Source organism: Camarhynchus parvulus, chromosome 15 (assembly GCF_901933205.1).
Source record: "Camarhynchus parvulus chromosome 15, STF_HiC, whole genome shotgun sequence".
Classification (NCBI taxonomy): Eukaryota; Metazoa; Chordata; class Aves; order Passeriformes; family Thraupidae; genus Camarhynchus; species Camarhynchus parvulus.
In genome coordinates, this window is record NC_044585.1 from 11,706,700 (window position 1) to 11,730,995 (window position 24,296).

A 24,296-nucleotide genomic window follows, 5' to 3' on the forward strand; every position below is an offset into this window, starting at 1 on the left:
AGGGAGGTTACAAGGAGAGGCAGTGAAAGAGCTGAGCTCATTTACCTACTTGCCTCTACTGTCTGTCAGGAAAATTCTTTGGTTTTGCTGTAGCACTGATGAAAGAAAACAAGACCATTACTGGACTCGTGAATTGTTCCTGTGATGGATTCCTTGGAAGAATCCTGCTGGCTGACTGATATTTCTGAAGAATGCTTTAAATTGTACCTGTTAATAACAGAATAGTAGGAAAACTGCAGCTGAATAGAGTTATACAGGGAAGAAAAGATTATTTTTCCCCCCTCCACCCCTTCTAAGTAAAAACTACCAGTGAGAACATGGAATGCCATCAGAATTGTACATCTCTTTGTGGAGACTGGAAATACATTGGAGCAAGTCCTCTCCAAGCATTCAGACCCAATTTCTGCATTTCAGAGTAAAGCAGAAAACAAGAAACTCCCATCCTTGTCTTCTCCCCAGCTCTGATCTTGCACTGAAGTACCCACAGGGTTGCAAAAACTACAGAATTTCTGAAAAGACCATGCATGGATTGGACAATTCCTCATCAAATGTCTTGAACCACAGCACTCTAATTTTAGAATCAGACCTTCTCAAGCTTCCTTTACGACAGCTATTCTGGCCCTGTAATCACATCATTGGTGGCCAAACATCTTGAACAAGGACAGAATTTGAAACACACAATATGATTAAAACCTACATTATCTCTGATGTAATATCCCAGAGCCTATTACTGTACTTGGGCAGGAGGAAAGAATCTAATTAAACATTTATTTAATATTAAAATACAAACCAAAATATCAATGTTGGACAGTAATGCAACAATATGTCAACTGGCAAATATGTATTTTTTTCACCAAGAAAAATTAATTTATGTTCACAAATACATGAAATGCACACGAACAGAACACTGGCACAAAACCCAGCCTGGCACAGGGAACCAGTAACTTCAGGGAAGGAGTTCCAGTCCTGGAGTGGCAGCGGGAGCTGAGTTGTTCACTGGGAGGCAGGAGGCTGCTGCCAGGTGAATCCTGGCACTCACAGTATCAGAACACCCCTCACTGGGACTGCTGGGAGGCTTCACATCCATCAGAGAAGGATTTTCCTGCCCCAGCCAGCCACAGTGCAAGTATTGCTCACAGTTCTATCCCAATGAGAAACATCCATGGTAAAGGTTTAAATTAAAAGGATTTACCACAGAACAGTGGTTCCCTTTAACACAGGTAACTCATGTTGCTTTTTGTATTAAAGTCCAAAATCTCCTCTTGGCTAATATTTACATCACACCATAAATATTTATAAAATGGTGGAGGAAAACCAAGTGCAAAAGGGTAACACTACCATTTTTTTCTGAAAACAAGCTGCCTTTTAGTTTCTTATTATAAATTGAATATCACTATTTAAAAATAATTAATATTTCTAAAAATATTACAATACAGGATAAACATTGATTTCTCAGGTGTAACAAAATCGTTTAAAATAGAGGTGGCTGTTTGAAGTACAAAATATTGCTGTTTGTAAAGGGTAACATGGTTGCAAAACTACTTTTCAGGGTTTATAAAAATACAAAACAATTTGCATTTACTGAGTGCATCGTTATATATTAGTGCAAAAAAAAAGTATATTTGCAGTCAAGAGAGAACTGTCAAAGATTTGCAGAGGTTCTCAAAACATGAAATCTTTTCAGAGTCATTCGTATTAACCCCAAATCTCTGTTAATTCTTTCCAAACGTTCTTCCAGGGCTTCCTAAAAGGAGGAGTTAAAAAGAAATATTAGGCATATTTAGGAAACAGCTGATCACTGTAATGAGTGGCAATATTGATTTACTGGAATGCACTTTTAATTTCAAATTAATAAATTGATAACACACCCCGAGATTACAATTCAGGAAATGCTGATGTTGAAGGCTTTGCAGAGACCTCTATAAGACATCTTTGAGACTTGTTTTTATTAAAAGAATCTGCAGAGTTTTCCACAGAAAGCACTTCCCTGTATTCCACCTAAACCAGTTATTTTTACCTTCTTACTTTGTAATTTTAAGGAGACAATATCCAACCAAACAAAAACTAAACTTTTCCATTTCCCCTACAGCACAACATCCTCTCTGCAGCTTCAGGGATCTATTTGATAGTCACTGCATTTTGTTAATGCATTGCCTTTATCTCCCTCTCAGTTTTAGCACAAGAACAGACTATTCTTGCAGTAATTTAGCAAAATGCATCCCATGTACAAAAAAATAGAAGATATTAAACAATATAAAAACCCTAACATAAAAACCAATATAAAAATTCCCACAGTAATCACACTCACTACCCAGAGGATCTTTCCTCTACATTATGTATTCTCAACTGTGGAAGAACAGAAGAGAACAGTAATACAGAGAAGCTTTTTCACCTGATTTAGTCTTGCTTGCAAGGTCATTCTTCCACCAGAACAAGGGATTCGGCTGAGTGCAGCCTCAATCTAATAACAGAAAACACTTCAGCTGTAAATTAGTTTCAAGAGCCAATATGAGCCTTCCTAAGTCCTCTTACAGAAGGAGAGGTGAGGTGTATGGATTACAGCTACATGGAGAGTTTTGTTCTTTACCACCATAATACTGTGCCAACCCCCACTCACACTGGGTTTGTTACAGGGACTCTCCTGTAATGAATTTAGGGACAGGCAAGGACAAGGGCACATTCCTGATGTGACACTAAAGTTGTGGATGAATTTCAGCCACATGTTCCATGGAAAAAAGGCTCCATCCCTCACCTCTCACAGAACAACTACTATTTGTCACAACTTGAAAACAAAAATAATCTTTGCCTGTTGCTTTTCGTGAGTCAGCTCATCAAAAAGCCTCTCTGTTTCAGCCAGAGTTGGAATCCTTGCTGTGTACTTGAAGTCTTCCTCACAAGGTGATTGCACTGCCTCGTGTCTCTGGCTCCTCTCCTCCCAAGCTGCTGCTGCTTTCTTCATTCCATTACTGACAGATTCAGTACAGGAGCTCTGCCTGACACCTGAATGCTGCCTTCCTATCAAAAGAACAGGGATCTTTTTATTTGTTTTGTAATTATCTGGGAAATTGTTACACAGGACAGAAAAAGAAACAAATGGCAGCACGACCAGTGTGATTTTGGCAGTGCATGAACCGAGGAGAGGGAAGAGCAAAGCCTCAGTCCTTGCCTTGAACAGCTTCCCAAAGGAATGCAAAACATTTGTATGGGTCATCTTTCAAGGGATCTTTGAAACACAGCATATTTTTTGGTTAACAACCAGATCCCTGTGTTGTACTAATTAGGAATTATTTTACTGGTATATTTCTGAATACCACCAAGCTGACTGGTTGTCATGCAAACACCAGTCTAAATAAGAGCATGGATAAAACCAAAAAGAAGAACATGGTGACAAGGATCACACAAGTGAGAAAAGATCAATCATTTCAAAAAATCTGAAACAACTGGTTTTCTTAGTTACTCTTTGCTGTCCATAATGCAAAGTTTAGTAATAGGATTTTATTAGTATGACTCAGTGTGTACATCTTAATATAGACCACACCAAGATATGCATTGGATAACTGAGTTAAGCACAGGGAAATGTATTGCCCTTCTTTCTCAATTTAATTATTTTTCTTGTTCTACTGTGTTTGTGCACACACACATATACATAAAAATAAAATACTGTATGAACAGGATTTCTCTGTCTACAGGAATAAGGCAAGATTTAGAGGATTTTGAAAAGTTGGGCTTCACAGAGTAAAGAGTCAGCTTTCTAGTTAAGCAGCTACTACCACTGTGGAAAGAATTGTGGTACAAAAATAAAGAACAGTTTCCCTCCACATTGACAGATTACCTTCTACATCATCTAGTGACTGAAACTGGAGCCTTTTCCTTGGATTATTGTGCTGTAAAGTAGAAGTAGCACCAGTTTCCAGGTCATCTAGAAGTATATCAAACCTACAGAGCAGGAAGCACACAGCAATTACTTGTTAGAAGTCATGTATCAAGCAATACATTCTTTTCTACTTTTCCACCTTTTGGTTGAATAAACAATTTTTTTTAGAAGAAGACGACTAAGTCTTCTAAATCCTGTTCAATCATTCTACATTTTCCTTGCCAGATTTTAAAAAGCATAACTTAGCTTTATATTCAGAAATCTTCACAACTCATTTTTGAGGACATTTAATGAACAAGAAACAGTAGCATTAAGCCTGGATAAACATCCTGCTGCTCTAAAAATGATCAGAATACAACTGTATTCACCAGACTCATACCTTGTCACTGTGTTTTCATTTCTGCTGAGCAAATGGCTAAATCCAGGAGAGAGGTTTTCCTTTGGAGATCGTTTTGGGCTGTATGTCACAGACACTGGTGCCAACATTATCTCTCTTCTTGCTGCAAAAGACAAAGTATGTTTATGTACCTCAAACTCCCCAGTGCAGTACCTCCCACTCATGTGCTTGCAGCTTAAAGAGTGCTCTTCAAAGCTGTCTACATGTTTATCTACATTAGATGAGAAGTGCATCACAACATGCAAAAACGAAAATAAACTTAGAACTCTCACATATTCTGTGATTACAGACATGACTTTTTTCAGACTGCCAGAACAATGCAGAAACCCTGTCCCTATTTTTCCCTCTTCTAGAGCAGCCTTTCATGATTTGATTCTGCTTTTTGAGTAGCACAAAGCAAAGCTGAGCAAGGCACTGACTGGGAGTGTTGGATTTCCTGTTGGCAGGAGGAAGGGACGATGACCTCTGGCCAGAGGGGGAGCTGAACCGTTTGGGTCTGTGCTGGTCTCTCCCTTTCTCTGGAGATCTGTTTGCAACCAAAGAAGGTTCAACAAACCCCACAGTCTGACGTCGAGTTGATGGTTCTAATTAAAAGAAAAAAAGTTCTTATGTTAATCAATCTTTTTCAACACAAGAATTCACAAATATTCCCCTGAACTGAGCTTTTATCCCTCACATCATTTGTGCTGTTCTGCTCAAGTCTCTCTTCCTACTCAGAACATGAAATTCATGTTTCATTTAACTCATAAAAAAGGAGTGTGTGAGGGAGAAATTTTGCTGAGTAACACTGTTTAACAGTGGAAATCAGGACAAAAGCATCTTCTGGGAAAGGCTGAAGGACCTGCCTGAGGCCCAGAATACAAGATTTTAAGAAAGACTCAGCGTTTTCTCTAAATCAGCATTGTTACAGCTCAGGGCAGTCCCAGTTCCTCAATTCCATTCCCATAAACACCATGGAAACTGGAATGGATTTACAGCAGCCAGAGCTTTGTTAGGACTCCATTAACTGTTTATAAATACTGAGATATTCGTAGAAAAGGACACATTAACTAGTCTTCAGCTTGAGACCTAACAACAACCTCTGCATTCCCCCTATTCTAAACAAATCACTAAGATATCTAACTTGGAATTTTCTTAGGAGAACCCCACAAGTTTTGCATGCCAAAACCTTTTTTATCCCACCACTGAATCCTGGTGGATTTGAATGCTGAGAATACCAAAGCCAAAAGACATGCAAACAGAGAAAAGCCAGTTAAGACATGTTCAGGAATATAAAAATAAGAGTTACTAGCTGGTGCATCTTCTTTTTCTGTCTGTGTACCCCAATCTTTAAGAATTTTTCCTTCTTCAAGTTCTTTAAAGGCTTTTATAATTGGTGCTTCTGACATCTCATTTTCTTTCTTTCCTATTGTGTTGGTTGAAGAGTCTTCCTGTGAGGAGTCTTTCTCAGGAGGAGAATGGTGCCTTGAATAATGTGAAGTGGTGGAATGGGAAAAAAAAAACCAACAAATTTTTTATTTTATTTCACATACCCAAACATGAACAGAATAAACGAAAAACATGGAGAAATTTAATTCAGATTTTAGTTTAGTTCAGGAAATCAACTCACCTAGAAGGAATATAGGTTTCTTCCAGCCTGTTGTCTTTGGGGCTCTCCTGGCCCTCCAAAGGCTGCCCAGTGAAAATGGAATATTCAGCTCCTGGTATCAACCACTTTCTCCTGCTGACATCAGGAGTTCCCAACTTGCTGTGGAAATAAAAAGCTTCAAATTTATTAAAGGCTTTGGAGTTGGGGGGGGGGGGTGTGGTTTATGTTTGTTTCTGTTTTGTTTTTTAAGAAAAACCTGTGATTTATTCCAGTAAACAGAAACAAATATACAATAAACTTGTAAATACTGTGGGAAAAGTAACTGCTTTTAAAAACATGCTTGTAAGGTAAAAATAGAATATTTGGGGGAAAAAAAAAGCCATATGTTGAGGTTTCAGTCTAAATTATACAATATGCTCAGAATGCAGAGCTCCACAAAGATCGTCGTGTAATTTAATGCTGCTTACTCAGACCCAGGTTTGGGCTGCAAGTAGATCTCAACTAATTAAATGAAAACATTTGGTGGTGATTACTGCAGTAGTTCAGAGCATCTGATCCCAGCTTTCCTTTGGACAACAATTATCAGAAAAAGAAAAAAAAAAAAAAAACCAAGAAAAAGCCAGCATTGATGACCCGAGAGGGATAAATATCAACTAATAAGTATCAATTAGTAGATCATTATCTTGAGATAGCAAAAGAAAAATGTGGTTTCTATACACAGGAAAGCAGATAATGAGGAAAAAGGATCTTGTTTACACAATCTATGAACTATAGGCACTGTTCTGTAAATCTTTCCTGCTGGGCATTCAATTGGAATGAGGCTTTCCTTGAGCCTGTGGGATCAGTTAGGGACAGATTAACTTCTAAATCCATATTGGCTCTTACATCCCCCCCTCCCTGATGAACATGGGCTGCCATGTCCAGGCCTTCCTTTTTTCTGTTTATTGTTGAGAGGTCTGGTTCATAAATATTAAAAGAGCTCTAAACAGAAATCCGTCCCTTTAATATATTAATACATAAATTATTTCTGTCTTCATAATCATCAAAATTCAAATCTCCCCAAGATACTCCTGTTCCACACATCCAAATGGACATCCCCAAATCACATTAATCGTCATTTTGGGCTCCACAGCATCAATGCTGAAATGGGAGAGACACTGACCAGGCCAGAACTGAGTAACAAAAACCAGAGGGGGACAAAGCTCTTCAGGCCTTTAAAACTTTATAAAAAACTCAAACAAACAAAAGCAGAGCACAGATCAACTTGAATTCTTTAACATAAATCCCAATTCAAAGCACAGTGTTCATCATTCTGACTGAAATTCCCCTCTACTCTCAGGTTACCTGTACGAATTCCATTTAGAACCACACTGAGCAGGAATCAGCCTTTCAAACCACTGACACACAAGGAAAACCTCCAATGCCTAACTAGACTATCAGATGGAATTCCCAAGATCTTTGTGGAGCTGGGAATTCAGCTGAGCAGTTCAGACCTAGCAAACACTCCTTTGTGAAGAGCAGGGACAGCTGGCCAAGGCAGAGATACATTAGCAGAGTTTCAGTTGGGTTTAATAATTTCTTGGCACATCCAATCTCTGGATTACATCACATGTGTTTAATCCAGTTCAGCCCATGGACTGACCTCATCTTGATCCATTTTTAGCCAAAACATGTTAAAAGCTATTCTAAAACACATTGTTTTCATGTCTTAATGTTCACTTACTTGGCACAAGTGGTTCTTAAACGATTTTCACTTATATGGCGAAGTTTCAGTGCATTTTCATGTTCCACCTGCTTGAGCTGAGCTTCAAGTTTTAAAATTGTCCTTAAAAAGATGCATTAGGAGATGACTTAAATGGCATAAAAGAAACATCACATTTCTTAAGGGTTTTGCTCATTTTTATTCAGGTATTCTGTATGAAGCAGGAGAACAAGAGCAACTGCTGCATTTCTGTCTATGCATCTCTATCTAAATATGGATATAAATATGTATTTGAATTTGAAGTTAAATAAATCAGGTAATCTGGCCAGAAAGACAGGACCAGACAAAACTGCTGAGGAAGCAGAGAAGTAGAAAAAAATGCATATTCTAAATTAATGAGATTTTTAGTTTGTACCAGTAGCATGAAGCAACATGAAATGCTTCATAAAATGTGATTAAACTTGAAAGATCTGCAGCCCTCACACTCTGGGAGTAGACATTTAGGCCACAGTTTGTATTTCATATTGTTAAAACAATAATAAGTTTCACAGTTACCTTTTCAAATCAGAAATCTCTGTGTTTGCATCAAGCAATTTGTTTTCAGTTGTATTTAATGTATCCTACGAGGACACAAAGAAAAATGTAAAAAGTCCAGAAACTACAGAAGTGCATTAAATAAAACCCAAGTAATTTCACATCAGTCTTGGAAACAACACATCAATTACACCTTCCAAGTTCAAAGAGTCCATTAAATTTCGTCAGCTTTGACTTTGCAGTATTTTTGCTACGACTGGAAAATAACAAATTGCAGTTTCCTTCCTTTTCCCTCCAGGACTCTGAAGAAGAAAGTTATCAGGAAAGATAAATATGGATCTTTCTGTTTGAGCTTTTTCAAAGTATTTAAGTTAATTCAGCTAATTCCATGGAACATTATCACAAAGTTTGCATGTATGGGTTTTTAATTATCCACTGTGTGCCTACCTTTACTCTTTCATGTTCTTTTCCAAGGGATTCGTATTCTCCTAAAAGCTAAAACAAAACAAAAGAACACCAACCCACAGTGAGACCACAGTCAATTAACAGTTTTGTTGGCTGCTGTAAAATCATCTCAACAGCTTGGCTAACACATGCAGAAGCACTACAGGGGATACAAAATGTACTTTAATAGTATTTGTTAAGTTCTTCTTATCATCTTCCAATTGGAACAAAAAGTTATAGACAGGACAAGAGGAGACAGAGCCACTTATAGAATGTATTTCTAATTTCAAAATTATTTGTCTCTTAAGAAACTGAATGAATGAACCAGTAAGATTCCTCAGAGACTTTAAAAGTGAATTTGTCTTTTAAAATTTCAATTGTAAAAAGTATGAAGTAGCTTTTCCAGCTAATACCCATTTTGCCAGTCCACTTAAACATTCCATAAAGATCTTCCCAAAGAATCAGAGAGCAATTCCTTAGATTCAGACTAAAATCATACACAATGAACAATTTTAGCAAGCTGGGATGAAGTATGAAAAGTTTAGTACATCTCCAACAAGCTTAAGAGAGGAAAAATTCCTTTCTAAAATTTCATGTAGTATCTTCAACCTAGAGTAATAAAATTCCTGACAGACTATTGCAAATGTAAGCTTATCAAGTATACACTTGCTGCCTTAAATAATTGTTTTTAAATATCTTTTAGGTCCACAGTGCCCTCCAACACCCAGCCTAGTAAGGAGTCAGCTGAGGAATTTCTGTTTTCTTGTTGTGCTTTAAGACTTCCCAGCTGTAAACTCAAGAGTATTTTTCACACCTGGGACTTGCTGTCGTCCCCTTGCCAACACCAAAGTCCATTTTCTTACTCACATTTTGAAACATTTTGTTTTCTTCCTGCAGCCTTGTGTTTTTATTGTCAGATAACTTGTAAGCCTTCTCAAAAGCCTCCTCCAGCTCCCTGAGGCGGGACTGCAGGCGGCTGATGGTGTTGTCCTTCTCCTTGTGGCTCGTGCGCATCTCCTCCAGCCGCTCCTGCAGGGCCTTGGAGTTGTCACTGAGGGCATAGAAACGCTCCCTCCAATCTGCCTGTAGGACAGAAAACATCCTTCAGAGTGTTTGAAACATGCTTATTCCCTGGCAGATTAATTATTTCTAAGATTATTTTTATTTCAAAGAATTATCTTAAAATCACCCGCACAGAAAAAAAGGACACAGGTGTACGTGAACTGAACAAGATATTTCCTCGTTTCTTTGACTTGGAAAGAATGAAAATGAAGATTAAACCCACCCAAAATGTATTTCTTTTATAGGATTTTACATATCTAGATGTGAGGCCTCCAATCCATCCAACTGACTTGCTTCCCAGCACAGCAAAATGCCTAAAGAAGGTGGAATTAGGCTCTGCAGGTGTCTAACTCTGACGACACAACTGTCATGACAAAGTGTCCTGGTTTTTGACTAATAATAATTAATTGACTAATAATTAATTAATTAGACTAACAATTAATGCAGCTATGCATTAATTCATGCACAAGCAAACAGGTCTGGCCCAGCTAGAAAAAACTGCACATATACCTAAAGAGAGTATTTTTGCCCCAGCAGAAGTGAGATTTTTTTATCACTCTAATAAGAAAGTAATTAAAACAAAATAAATAAATTAAGAAAATTTAAAGAGGAATGGGATAAACACATCACAGTATCTCACTCTTAGACTTTGGTCCCTGCTAATCTGGAAAAAAGTTCATGAGCAACAGTGATGATGATTCAGGCAGGGAATCCTAAGAAACTCAGGTAGGAAAGTCACTATGTAACATGTGGGCTGATGTTTTATATTAAGGGAAAGGTTGAAACGTTAAAAATAAAAAGAGATAAGTATGGAAACACTGATCAACTTATTAATTAAAAAGTTCATTCTTTTACCCTTTTACTTAAAAAGCAACTTGATTTAAGGACATATACTTACCACTTGCTTTTCTAGTTGATTATTCTTATTTTCAAGGGCTTTTATGTGAGCACTTGCTTCATTCAGAGCTGAATCTAACTGGTCACACCTGCTTAGAACATAGAGATTACACCAAGCTCTTGAAATTTTTAAATAATAAACCTACATTTTATAGCCTTTTTTCCTTCCTCAAGCATCCCCACAAATTTTGGTGCCCAGTCTGTGATCTCCTCCCACATTTTTCAGCCCCAGCAGTGTCTCTGCTCAGAAGGGCTGTGGTGGACTGGGGTGAGAAGAAAACTGGGAACATACAAATTTTGTGCAGTACTTCAGCTGTCTAAATGTGCAGTATGTGTTTTAACTGGCAATAATTATACAGAAATCACATCAGTATTCTCTGTACAGCAAACATTCAAGCTGCAGATAATGGAATGCACAGCTGGGGCACACAGACTCCAGGGTAAAGGCACTAATGAACTCAGGACTGCTCCTGTGTCACCTGTGCTTGTGACATGGAAGGTACAGGAGGATGATGTTCACCAGCATGACAGGAGAGCAGAATCTTCCCAACACAAGTACTTCCATTACAAATTGCTCAGAGTACCTCTGCCTGCCAGCCATTCCTGAGGAAAGCTTGCACTGGCTCCAGGAAAAAACAGGTCAAACAAGAACTGAGGTCCAAACACCACATTTACTATCCAACAACAGTGAACTGATCTCCACAGAAACATGGAATAGTTCAAGTTGGAAGGGACCTTAAAGCTCATCCAGTTCCAACCCCCCTGCCAAGAGCAGGGACATCTTCCACAGGATGAGGCAGCTCAGGGCCCTGTCCAACCCCTTAACCAGGGATGGGACAGCCACAGCTTAGCAACTGCATTAAATAATGCAAAATTTATATTTAACAGGGAAATGTTAGTATCATAGATGCATGAAATCTTCAGAACTGAAGAGGGACATAAACTGTTCGAGACATTCCAAACAAGGATACTCAGTCTTTAAAATATACAGAGCACCATGTAAAGAGAAAGACAAGAAGGACAAACAGTACCTGTCAGCAAGGCTCTGATTGATTTTCTTCAGCTCCTCAGATGCAGCAGTTCTGTGGCTGGACTCCAGCTGCTGTTTCAAGCTCTGGATCTCAGAGTCATAGTAAGCTCGTAGATCAGCGATGTGTCGGGCGTGCTTTTCCCTCAGGCTCTGCCTAATCCTATTTTCAATATAAGAATTTTAGAAAATTCCAGCCATCCACATGACCATGTGGATTAATTTGTGGATTCTGGATTGATTTGGACATAATGAACTCAGCATCTAAATGTCTCTTACAAAACTCTATTTGCATTCAACCTAAAGCAAAGACAGCTTTGTCATCTAAGGCAGAGAAGTCTTCACATTAATAGAGATAAATATTATTATTATATACCACATCAATAGAGATGATGATGATGATGATTATTATTATTATTATATACAAACACAATATAAAGCTTTACTTTTTACAAGCCCTCATACATGGAATATATGCCCTGTCTGCTTGTCCATGTGTAAATCATCAGAGCTTCAGCAGTGAATGGAGGATATTTATTTTTCCTAAGCACAGTAAATTCTGTGCTTCTCTGCATTTGATTCTATAGAGGAAAATAACTCCCCTCCTAGAAATTTTAAATTCTCTGCCTAAATGAACTCCCTCACAAAGCCTATGAGGGAAGGATATATTTTTATGTATAAAGAGACACAACCAAGAGAACTCACATATTTTGTTTGGCTCACTACTATTGTTTCATTCCTTTCATGAAAGCACCAAACTTTTGACTTTAAAAAAGAAAAAATTACTTACTTTGACATTACCACAGGATCTTCAAGAGATGCCACTGAAAGGCTGTAATCTGGCAAACTGCTGTCAGCACACTGAGCAAGAGAAGATGGAGTTAGAGTCAGTGTTTCTTCCTCCTCAGTGTTGACAGAATGGTCATTGTCAGCATCCCTGTGAGCCACTGGGAAGGGAGAGCTGGCCCTGTTTTCACTCTGGAATGGGTGATTTCTCCACAGGTCCAAGTGCACAGCTCTGATGCTGGCAGGGTGTGTTGGAGAATCATCCAGCTGAGATGAATGACTTGTCTGTGAAAAAGAGTCTGTGTCACAATGACTTGGAAATCCGGGCTCTGCCATAGAGTCTGGAGAAAAGGGAGCAGAGTCTGCAGGAGTCCTGAAAAAACTGAGTCCCTGGTTCTGCTGGCCTGGCTTCATATGCAGGGTTGGGTCCAACGTCAAGATCTAGGAAGTAAGTTACAATGCTAAAAAAATTGTGATTTAACTCCATTTACAAGAACAAAATTTATCTCAAGGCATTAGTAAACCATATAACATACTGCAGGTATTATATTGAATAGTATTACAATCATTTGGAAGCGACAAATAAAATGTCAGTTCTGCAACACTGAAATGACAATACACATTCCCACTAATTGCAACTTGAGCTTCTAAGTTTCCATTAATAAAGGACATATCCAACATCTGTAGCCTTGTAGAAAACCTCTGAAATTTCAGTTATGCAACCTGAAAGACTATGATATCTGCCTGTGTGTTGAAACAATAACCTTGCAGGATTACAGAAACACTTCATCAATTACCTAAACTGTACAGTCACACAGCAGCCACCATCCCTGGGTTATGTACAGGACTGAGAGCTATATTAAAAACAGATATGAGAAAGAATCATTTCCACAAGCTGTGCCTGTTCTGTTCCATGGGTGGAACAAACCCTGGCACTGCAGTTCCAGGTGCAGCTCAGCAGCTGCAGCCCCAGCAGCAGCAGATCCGTCCCTGCGGCATCCTCAAGGTTGTGCAGCAAAGGTTCTTCTCTGCTCAGGCTGTTCTTAGAGGTTCCTCCAAGCTGGATCCTTTCCCAAGCTGCTCAAATTGCTGTTCCAGCACAACACTGGAGGTGGCAGCAGGGGCCAAGCCGTGTGAAACCAGCCCAACACATCCTCAACTGATCCGTGAAGTAAAGAAATTGATGTTACCTCTGGTGGGTGACTTGGCTGGGAAGAAGGCATAAAACTCTGGTCTGGCAGCTGCTTGTTTTCCATTTGTCTTTTATGATAAATATCCTTCAGTGATGACAACTTCCTTTCATCAGCAGAAGACAACTTCAACAGGCAAAATTGCTACATTACTACTTCTGAACATAATCCTCCACCCCCAACAAAGATAAGCAAGTTCTGGGGTGGGTTTAGCTAATAAAGCAGCTCAGAACACACGGCTTCATTCAAGCTAAAAAAGGGTTTTTAACAAGGCACATACACCTTTAACATACTAATTAGTCACTTCTCATCTCCTATACACAGCTCCTTTTGACAGACAAAAGGTCAGTAAATTTCAAGGGAGGTTAGTGGGGTGCAGGAATAACGAAGAGCCAGGATATGAAAGACTGAGATAACAAAAGAGTTCTCTGCATCACAGGCAAACAGCAAAGACAAAAAGCAACTACACAATAACTTTTAAACATGCACAAAGTTTACCTGAACTGGTGATGTTTTCTCCACAAAAGTATCAGGCAACTCACTTCTGAAATTCTCTGGTAAAGTGTGATACATCTCCTTTTCATCTAACTTCCAGTATGAAAGTCCTGATGAAAAAAAATACCAGAAGAAAATTAATTCTACAGATTTCAAGCTGGCAGCTATAGAACAGGAATCCAAAACCCATTAGTAAAAGGTTATTTGGTCAGTAACAAGAATGGTACATTAGTTATTTGCATTTACTGCTCAAGGATGTCATTAGAGCATTTGTTACCAGGCCAGGAGTTAGAAAAATCTCAATGCAAAGCACAGGCAACATAATCAGTCTCACATCATACAGCACCAGGGACAAAAGCTATAAATCAGTTAAAACACATAGATCTGGTGTTCAAGGGGCAAATCCTCATTTACCATGAACTTACATTTCTAATGATTCCAGTATAGCACTTAAAACTGGCACCACCCAAAGAACAATCCTAGGCAGCCACCTGATTTTACAAACTCTTCACTTTGTGCAGCATGCAAAGACAAACTACCAGGACTAAGAGGGATGGCACAAGAGGAACAGACACAGCCTCAATCCCACTCCAATCTCTTAAATGTGTCCCTCTCTCAGTGGCTTGTGAAGAAGCAACAATTATACACAGTTTGCAGGGCTGCATCTCTGTGCCCCTGTTTGTTACTGAAATGAATCCACCCTGTTATGATCAAAATATGTGAATTAGTTGTCTGGCTTTGATAAAAAATCCCCAAAACCACAACCCCCAAACCCAAGTAAATCCACCACCAACCCCCCCTCACATACACCCCCAAAACAACAAAGCCAAGCCTTACCAAAACACAAAAAAAGCAACCCTCCCCCCAAATTAAAGAATCACCAGGTTACACACTGCATCATTCTGTTCTTGTCTATTTACACAATTATAGAATCACGCCCTTGGCTTAAAGGAATTCTGCCTCTATTACCATGAACTCCTGTAATTACCACACCATTGATGCTAATGTTTCATACCCTACCATGATATTAACAGGAATCCCATTATGAAACAGTTTTAAACACAAGGTTCAGCTTTGAAATGCTGAAAATTTGGAAAAACATCCCAACTGCTGCATGTCCTACATCTGCCAGAAGCAATACACAGGAGCTGCCATCAGTTTGAAAACAGGAGCAAGAAGCAGAATTAATGCTATAGCAAAGCCTGTCAGTGCTTAAATCCTCCTCACCTCCCTGAAGTTATTGGAGATGCATTCCAGTAAGAGTTTTAAAAATGAGAATTTAAAAGAAAGGGAATTCAAATACAAGAAATTAACTATACCTGAAGCTTCTGACACTACGGAATTTGGACTTTCCTTGGGTTGATTGAGGTAAAAAGTGTATGGTGGCAAAGCAGCATCAGTAAGGTTTGTCTAAAATTACAATGGAAAAACAAATTCAGAAGGAAAAACCACAAGGTAAGAGAAAAAAAACCAAAATAAAGGTATAATGTTTAAAATTGAATGTAAATGTTATTAGTCTCTTTAAGCAAAGAGATTAAACACAATTATACAGCATGATCCAAACCTACAGAATTTATATTGAGGGTAATCATAGCCAAAAGTGGAACTAAGCTAAGCCACATCATTAAACTGTTATTTCCTAAGACATGTGCCTGTGTCTTTGTCCTGAGCAAAGTGGTTAATGCCTTAACACACACAGAATCCTGTGTGCCAGAAGAGGCATCACCAGGTGAAATCAAAGATCCTTCAAAAGTTACAGGGCACAATAAATTACCATGACCTGAAGCCTCAGCTGAGAGTGTGGCCATTATCTCTACAAGGAGGGAACACGCGCCACTCGGGGAGGTGTTAAGACAAAAATTAGGTAACGAATAAAATAAACCAAAATAGCTCTGTGCCTAAGTATGGAATGATCCAAGAAGTAAACTTTGCCCACATAAACTTTAAATATGAATGGGAACTCAAAATGCTTAAAATATGAAAGTATATGCTGAATGAGAACATGCTGTAATTCTGAAAAAATACCAGTTACAAGAATAGCATTAGAAAAACATAATGAAATAAAAAGATACTTACATTCTCAAGTGGTAATCTCTTCACTCTCTCATTTTCTTGCATAGAGTTCACACATGCTTCATCTGCAGTTACTTTTTTTGGTTGGGTTTGTTTCAACTTTTGTGCCCATGATGTTAAAGATTTACTAGATGGTAAGAAACACACACATATATTTAGGGGAAATACCTTAAAATGTATCTACAACAGCTAAACACTGGAGATGCAGACCTGTATGACTCAGAAACATCAGGCCAAATAAATATATTTATCTATCAAGAAGCAGAACACCCAGAGCTTCCATTCAACTCAGACATACCCCCAATGACCACCAGCTTTTACTGAATGGGGATTGTCTATAATAAATTACCACATTCAGAAAGTTTATCACTTACCTGGCTTTTTTCCCACATTGATGATCTTCATCACCTTTATGCTCCAACCCAGCAGGAAAAACCAAACTATCCCTCCTTCCTGATGAACGATTCTCCTCTGTGTTTTTTGCTGGAAGTTCTCCTTTGCTCTGAAGGCCGCCCCCGTGCAGCCCTGGCCCGGGGGGAGGCTGGGCCGAGCAGGGGCCGGGCGGGGCAGGGCTCAGCTCCGCCGCGGACAGGGAGCCGTAGCCGCTGTTCACGGAGCCCTCGCTGTTCACGGAGCCCTCTCTGCCCGCGCATTGCCGCTGCAGCGCCGAGGCCTCGGCCGGGGTTTCCCCCTCTCCGGATCCCAGCCGGCTCCCCAGGCTCTCCCGCTCCTCCACCGCCTCCGAGCACATCCCCATGGGGCCCGGCAGGGAGGGCACAGCCCAGCTCCCGGCCCAGGTGCTGCTCTGCAACCTCACCAGCTGCTTTATCTCATCCTGAATCAGCTGCACGGGGGGGAAAAGGCACAATTCCCATCAGATCCTGCCAGAAGTCACATCCCTGTTTAGATGCATCTTCCATTCGTGTTATTAGCGGGAGATTTAGAGTATTTATTCCATATAACTCCAAGTTTTCATGTGCAGACATCTCATGCATAAAGTAGATAAATACATACTGTGCATAACAGTAAATATAAATAAAACAGTAAAAATAACAGCAAAATGTCCATGGGAACAATCCTGAATTCCATGCAGTGAATTACGAGGCTCAGTAGTCATTTATTCATGTAAAAAACATGCATGAATGTATTCACTAATTGCCTTCAGAACTACAATTACCTACCAACCAGCTAAAGAAATACAAACTATCCAGGTGTTGGGCTAAATTTAGGTCTGAAACACTTTTTCACTTGGATACACATTTTTAAAGACTGCAAGGATGCTTTGATGGAAGTATTAACCATTACTCTATCATGAGAATAGGAATAATGTACCTCTGCAAGATTATTGCATAAAACTCAACTTTAAAACACCCAATTTGGATATGATGCTGTTAGGTTCATATGGTACAAAGTTCTACCTTTTGATTGTTTTGGTGGCTGATGAGTGGAGCAAACCCAAAACTGCATCACTACATTTAACAGGTCACTTGCTCTTTAGTCTACAAGAATTATTTCAGTATATTAGGTCAGTAATTTTTTGAAGTTCTAAGTTTTACAGCTGTGCTCTGGAAATACCAAAACAGCCCTGAGAAATAATTAATGCTTTTGCCAAGGGCTGTGAAGAGATTTCACATTTGTGCCTGTGGCCAGCACTTCTGCAGAGTTCAATTGAGATTACTGAACTGCAGGAGCACACAACTCTTGCACATGACAGGACAGAGCATAGAATTGTTTTCAAGAATATATTTCAAACTAATTCCCTCAGGAAAGGAAGAAGGAAAAAACTTGCAATAATTTTAAGAACATGGAACTCGTGTTTTTTCACAGAACTACAGTACATTACTCACATGTGAATAGCAACTGGAGAGAATAAATTGAACAAAAATGATTTGTTCTCTCAAAGTAAGAAATAAAAAAGAATACTTAATTTCAGAGGAACCTACATGTAATGCTAGTCAGGCTCAAGCCTCAGATTTTTTATTAACTTGCAATAGAACAAACAACTGAATTTCAGTTCAGCCTTTCTCTGCCAAAAATAACAAACAAAAAACTTGGGATGAAGTTTCTTCCACTACAAAGCTTTGTGTTCTGCTAATGATTTCAATCATGACTGCAGCAATCATTTATATTTCAATTCTGTGATCCAACTGCCAGGAAGGTAGGGAAGGGAGAAAAGAAGGGAAAGAACAGAACTGGAGTGGGGGGAGAGAAGATCAGATTCACTGCTGACATTTAATCTTTGTCACTAATACCCTGTGCAGGAAAAGTGAAAGGCTCCTATTCCAATTAAATTGCATTTTTACCTCTTTTAGCATAGTCAAAAACGACTGCAAGAGATGAAAAAAAGGGAAAAATAAGATGTACTTTCAACAGTTTTGGGATTGTAACGTTGGTTTTAAAATCTCTTTGATAAAGTCTGATCTTGGGATGATCCAGCTTGTCCCTGGCACAGTTATCTTTTTTGTATAGATCACATAAGCCAAGGGCTGCCCCCACTGATTCCAAAAGGAACTCAAGGCTTTTTTATCCCTGTTCTCACATGGATGGAGATTTTTATACACTTGGGCTTGAAACCCAGCATGGAGCAAACCTTATCTCAGGGTCATGTCAGTGCTGATCCAGCACCTTGCTTTTCTACCACAAAAAGCACATTATTATTATTTTTGTGTCTTTTTATTACTCTCACTAGAATGTGTTGAGCTGCCTGTGTTTCAGTGTTTTCCCTAGGTCACCGGCACACCATTTTAAGTTTGGAATAGCCCCATTTATTTTATTTAATGCATAAAATAGCTCAGTTCTAGCTGCTGATTTTGTATTTAGTGTGGCACCCCATGCAGTGAGAAAGCCCTGCTGACACTCAGCTCTTCCAGAGGTAGCCTTTCCTATTAAAAAAAGACAAAAACCAGCACAGCCAACACAATGGATTAGTAAAGACTATGATCAGCAACAAGTGAATCAAACCACTACAGTAAGAGGAAGGAAAAACAAGGGTAAGGAAACAGGAAAATAACAAGATGGGAGGGAGGGGGGGAAGGTGAGGCAGAAGAAACAGAAGATAGGATAAAAGGACAGTACCTCTTGGTAATTCAGTTCAGGAACTGCTGATTACTACTAGTGTGGAGGGCATCAGGAAAGGGAAGGGAAAAACAGCAACCAAAAGGATGAAGATATTAAGCATTATATATTTATAGTATTTACTGTCTGTTATATATACATATACATTGCTTCTGTTCTAATGGATAAATAGGGTTCAGCAAAAATATGAACCTTCACATGGGTTGTTTTTCATTCTTAGAACGGAAACTGTTCAAGTGAAGGTGAGATAGGTGTTCAGCTATTACAGTGATGGTTTTCCTGAGCTATACACTCTCTGGATGAGGGTGTGATAAGTTGTATAACATTTTTTTAATGAAAAGAAAGCTATATTGTCTCAAAATTAGAAATTATACAGTCTAACAGTTCATAAAAACCTTGTACCTACAAAATCACATTATCAGGTGAGCAGTCTGAACCAAGTGTTTGTGAAAACAAAATAATTGAAAACAAATAATCCACAAATCACTCCTGAAATGGTTCCTAACAGTTGCTTTGTTAATTAAGCAAGGCTGTCTCAAATATGCTCCCTTTAAACAGCACTCCAGTCATCCACTTCCATTAACTGCCTCTCTGCATTGTTTTGGAGGGAGGAAAAATCATTCAGCTTTATCTATCTCCATGAACAGTCATTACTTACTTGGATTTGATGGTGGAACTGCTCTTGCTGGGCATTTATTTGTTCCTGGCATTGTTTTTCTACCAGTCTCAGTAGCTGTATCCACCTTGTCTATTAAATGAGAAAGTGAAATAATTAAAGCACAGAAATATTGCAACTCTTACCTTTTTCTCTGGCTACAAATAGCTTTGCAAGCCTACCCCTGGGTGTTGGCATAATCCAAAATTGAGTAGCAGCACTATGGTTGCCCACCCCACAGCATATTCAGCCCCCACCATGCCAATCACTGGAAACTAAAAGTAGGAACAGCTGCCAGCAAAGAACAGTCAGATTCTGGAAAGGTTGATTCCAGTTCCATTAATTACAGGCAATTCTAAAACTGAGAATTAAACACCATTCTGTCCATCCACTTCAGTAAGATAATCCTCCCCTCAGCAATCCAGCTAAAGGCCAGGATGCATAATTATGTCATGGAAACTAAGAGATAATTTTTTAAAAATATCAAATACACAGCATTCCAGCATGAAACATGGCAAAATCTGATGTTTAAAAACTATTTTATGCTAATGTTTATGGAGCCTGGTGCTTGAAGCACAGGACACGGGACACAGACATCAATATTCTGTTCCTGGAGGTGTTAAAGAGAGCCCAAATTAAGCATCTGTCAACACACACTTGGATGGATCCCAGCCAGGGAGCTCAAAAATCTGCAAGAACAAGCCCATGGTGTGCAAAACTGATGCTCCTTATGATAACCAAATACACTGATAAAATCTAAAATACAAAAGGACAAAAAACGTTCAAAAAAGTGTTTGGGAGAATTAGTTCATTGAAACCACATCATTATTTTTGCTTTGGTTTAAATCTGGAAACAAACTAATCACCTACACATCTTTACACATGGATTATATAAACAAGTCAAGCAAACAGAACCCTTTTTAGGAAAAAAACCCTTTAATTTCTAGGATAATTTCAGACCAGTTTGATGTGAAACAGTTTTAATGGTTTAGATTTTTCAATTCAAAAACTTGCTACCTTTATTGTAACTTTGGGAAAAAATGTTCAGATCCATAGCATATTATAATATATATTATTAATATAATATTATTATATTATAAAACACCAAGATATAAAGACAAATTATTGTAAAACACTGAGATAAAATTGCAATAAAACCCAGCCATGTGATTAGTTCATTTATTGTAAAGGATCTCTCCCATCATTAAGAATAAACACAGATCTTGCTGCTGAATTGTATCATCAGATTTGTCTTCCAAAATGCAAAGCAAACACATTAATACCACTTAAAAAAAATAGAATTTAATATCAAATACCTCACAGTTCCTCACAATTTCTGAGTTAGCATGTCCAATGTTCTGGATATCTTGCATAAAGGAGGCAAGCAGCTCAACAGAACCAGGCTTTAATGAGGACCTGGCATTCCCTGAGTAACCAGAAACTCCACTGGGATTGGATGAAGGACTTCTAGAGAAACACAAAGAAAACAGCTCAATTATTTATTGTGTCAGGTGTGCAACACAGTGGCCCAAACAATACCCTACGTATGCCAGACTGCCAGAATTATACATTCAATTTAGGACTCTCATCATGTTGAAATAAAAATTTCACCTTAACACCAATATTACTGTGAAGGCATGCTAACTAAGCAGAACCAAAATAATGAAAGTATTTGTTAGTGGTTGCTTCAGCACATTACCTGTTAGAATTGAAGTTGCAGACAGAGCTGTGGGTGTTTCTGCCATCAGAGTCTGCAGAGCACAAAGGGGGTTCTTGTACAGAATTCACCACATCGCTGTTTTCCATATCTTAGTCCCAAGTAAGACATTACCCTGAAAACGGAGAGAAATAAACAGCACTCTCTTTATTTAAAAAAACACTTGACTTTATTGTGTGAAGAAACAGAACTGCAACTGAAGAGACAGTTGTTTCAGCCAAACCACCCCAGAAAGTGCAAATATTCCAGAACCAGGCTCCTCCCTTCTCCTGGGCCACCCCTGCAAGCAGGGGCTGCTCACTCAGCCTTGGGCCTCCCACAGGTCCAAGGATTCCCAACACATCCAGGCTGGGCTGGAAAGGAGGCAGAATGCAAAACATTCCAGGTAAAACTGTGGTCTCAGGGTCTGATTGGTTGTTTTCTTTAAATCTGGGGCACCACAGACCATGTGCAAGGTGTGAAATCTCCTATTATCCATGTATTTAGATGTGATTGAGGATCTGAACCTTCAGTGCAAGAAACACACTCACCAAAAATAATAAAAATGAGATCAACTGACTTAGACTGGGGTCGACCGATTCTGCCATTTCTGTGTGTAATATTTGCCTTACTTTTTTCACAGATTACTTGTTTCACTGTTATTATGTAACATTAATTCAGAAGGCTTAAAAATTGAGCAATATTTCTGACCAATTAATAAAACAACAAGAAAAGGAGTCAAACAGGAATCCCACAGTGGTTGAAAACAGCAGCTGGTTAACTGAAAGCATCATAAATAAATAAATACACAATACTTGGGCCACAGTCCTACAGCACTCACAGCAGACTGGCTGTAGAGAGACTAAAATATTCTTCACTTTCTAGTGAAAGTCTGCATACTTTCACTAAGAAAACTAAGAAATAATTAATTGACCAGTTCTTACATAGGCCTTATTTCAGCATGTTGTAAACCCTGGTGAATTCAGCCTGTGTTCTAACACTGAAGAAAAACCTTATGATCATTTCATGGATGGAGAGTAAAAAGAGACATTAAGAAATATCATTTTGGTAATGCTAAGAATAAATTCCTGCTGCCTTAAAGAAGCACAACACCAAAGCACAACCATTCCTCTTTACAGGGCTGATGGGTTTTACAGATTCAAGTTTTCATTATGTGCAAGTTCTTGGAGATATATCTCCAATAGTTTCAGAAGTATAAAATATTTTCACCAGAAGGAAACTAATGGACAACTGCCCTATTTCCTCCTGTTTTACTGGAGCCTGCTTTGCTTCAGCAGAAACGTTTTTTGGGTACTCACTCACTATCTCCTCTGGATAGGGCTGAAAATGCCAGAATTGGAAGGAAGTATTCACAGATACATCCCCCTGGCAGAGATTCATGGGATAAAGAAAAGAAGAAAAAAACCACAGGGCTTTCTTCGTTTTCTAGAGGTTAGAAGCCTGCAAAACTTGGAGGTTATCAGGCTGCAGAGCTGACAGCGATGGCTGAGGCTGGGAGTGTCACTGAGCAGGGCACGGGGGTGGCATCAGTCACCCCGAATCCCCAGGATGGAATCATGGGCGGCCTATCTCGGCAGCACAGCAAATGGGTGGGACTTAGCTGTGACACGGGCTCGTTTCATAACCTCATTAGAAGTCTGCTCTCGATAAAAAAAAATATTAGCGAGCTGTAGCTGCGCTGCGGGAGCGCTGTCACCCACGGATCCCACAGCACAGCACAGCGCGATCCTTACACGGCCACGCAGGTGCAGAAAGGGGCACGGATGGGAAAATACAAGCGGCGAGGTGTTTGTAACTCAGAAATATCGGCGCTGGTTTCGGTGCAGACACACAGCCCGTGAGGTTCTGCAGCGCTTCCTGAGCCAGACCCGACTCCTCCCGAGCCCTCAGCGGTGCCAGGGCGGCTCGGTGCCCGCCGCCGCCAGGCCCCACCTCCCCACGGACCTTGAGGGACCCTCAGAGGGCACAACGAGCGCGGGGCTGCAGCGCCTTCGGGAGCCGCCCGGGCCCCGAGGGCTCAGCCCCCGCAGGGACCCCTCTCGCCACGTCCGCTCCCTCGGGGCCGCCTCCCGTCAGTCCGTAACCCCCTCCCCGGCTCCGCGTGCGCCCCGTCCGCTGGCCAGCGCCGCGCTCGCCCCGCGGTGCCCGGGCCCCTCACATGTCACCCCTCACAGGTCAGCCCCCACTCGGCGCGGCCCCTCCACGGCCCCGTCCCTTCACCAGCGCCCCACAAGCGGTTCCGCCGCCCCGCCCCGCTCAGGTCAAGCCCCGCCCTCGCACTCTCATTGGACAACCGCTCCTCGCGCTCCGCGATGTTGACAGCGCCGCCGCCTCCGATTGGCTGCACCGCCCGTCACTCTGAGAGAAAGGGGCGGAGCACTGGGGGCGGCCTCGCGGCTCCGGGATAGGGCGCAGGGACCCGGCCAAGCGCGGCGGCGCTGACCCCGCCGGCTGCCCGCGGGCCCGCTCGGTTCATACCCGCATCGCTGGGAGCCCACGGCGCCCGGCAGCCGCCTCCTCCCGCGGCCGTGAAGCGACGAACAGGCGCGGCCCTGCACCGCCCGCCCGGCGAGTGGCGGCCGGGAGTTTCGAACGTGGGGACGGGGGTAGAGGGCGCTCCGCACTGAGCCCGGCCCTGTGATTGGCCGCCTCGAGCGCGCGCCTCCCGCGCTGATTCGCTGCGCGGCAAAGCCCGCGCGCCGCCGCCAAGGGACCGGCGCGCGCCGCTGCGCCGTTCCCCGAGAGAACCGATTGGAGGGCGAGTGCAATCCCCGCCCATC

At 40.5% G+C, this 24,296-nt stretch overlaps 1 protein-coding gene across 3 annotated transcripts; it reads right to left on the reverse strand.

Moving 5' to 3' along the window:
* Window positions 1–808: 808 nt before the first annotated feature.
* MPHOSPH9 (M-phase phosphoprotein 9) lies at window positions 809–24,243 on the reverse strand. 3 transcript variants are annotated; one of them, XM_030959170.1, is made up of 24 exons: window positions 23,995–24,243; window positions 21,499–21,631; window positions 21,116–21,266; window positions 19,803–19,892; window positions 16,444–16,913; window positions 16,073–16,196; window positions 15,316–15,406; window positions 14,000–14,106; window positions 13,502–13,627; window positions 12,316–12,752; window positions 11,530–11,688; window positions 10,500–10,587; window positions 9,407–9,622; window positions 8,543–8,590; window positions 8,117–8,181; window positions 7,583–7,684; window positions 5,881–6,018; window positions 5,560–5,735; window positions 4,691–4,855; window positions 4,254–4,374; window positions 3,833–3,936; window positions 2,807–3,015; window positions 2,393–2,461; window positions 809–1,744 (listed from the first exon to the last, which is right to left on the reverse strand). In XM_030959170.1, the coding sequence occupies exons 2-24, from the start codon at window positions 21,603–21,605 to the stop codon at window positions 1,643–1,645; spliced, it is 3,465 nt and encodes a 1,154-aa protein (XP_030815030.1). In that variant the 5' UTR covers window positions 21,606–21,631; window positions 23,995–24,243; the 3' UTR covers window positions 809–1,642. The 3 variants fall into 3 exon arrangements, with proteins under 3 accessions (XP_030815030.1, XP_030815032.1, XP_030815031.1); XM_030959172.1 differs by lacking the exon at window positions 23,995–24,243 and adding an exon at window positions 23,675–23,745; XM_030959171.1 differs by lacking the exon at window positions 23,995–24,243 and adding an exon at window positions 23,250–23,547.
* Between the last annotated feature and the right edge of the window lie 53 nt (window positions 24,244–24,296).

What these genes read in the sequence shown, in the direction of transcription:
- MPHOSPH9 (XM_030959170.1), bottom strand. Translation starts at nt 21,605, where the DNA reads ATGGAAAACAGCGATGTGGTGAATTCTGTACAAGAACCCCCTTTGTGC. An exon ending in AGAAAACATCACCAGTTCAG is followed by an intron (nt 13,628 to 13,999) that starts GTAAACTTTGTG and finishes TGCCTGTTGAAG; the next exon opens with TTGTCTTCTGCTGATGAAAG. An exon ending in GAGATTTCTGATTTGAAAAG is followed by an intron (nt 7,685 to 8,116) that starts GTAACTGTGAAA and finishes CATCTTTTTAAG; the next exon opens with GACAATTTTAAAACTTGAAG.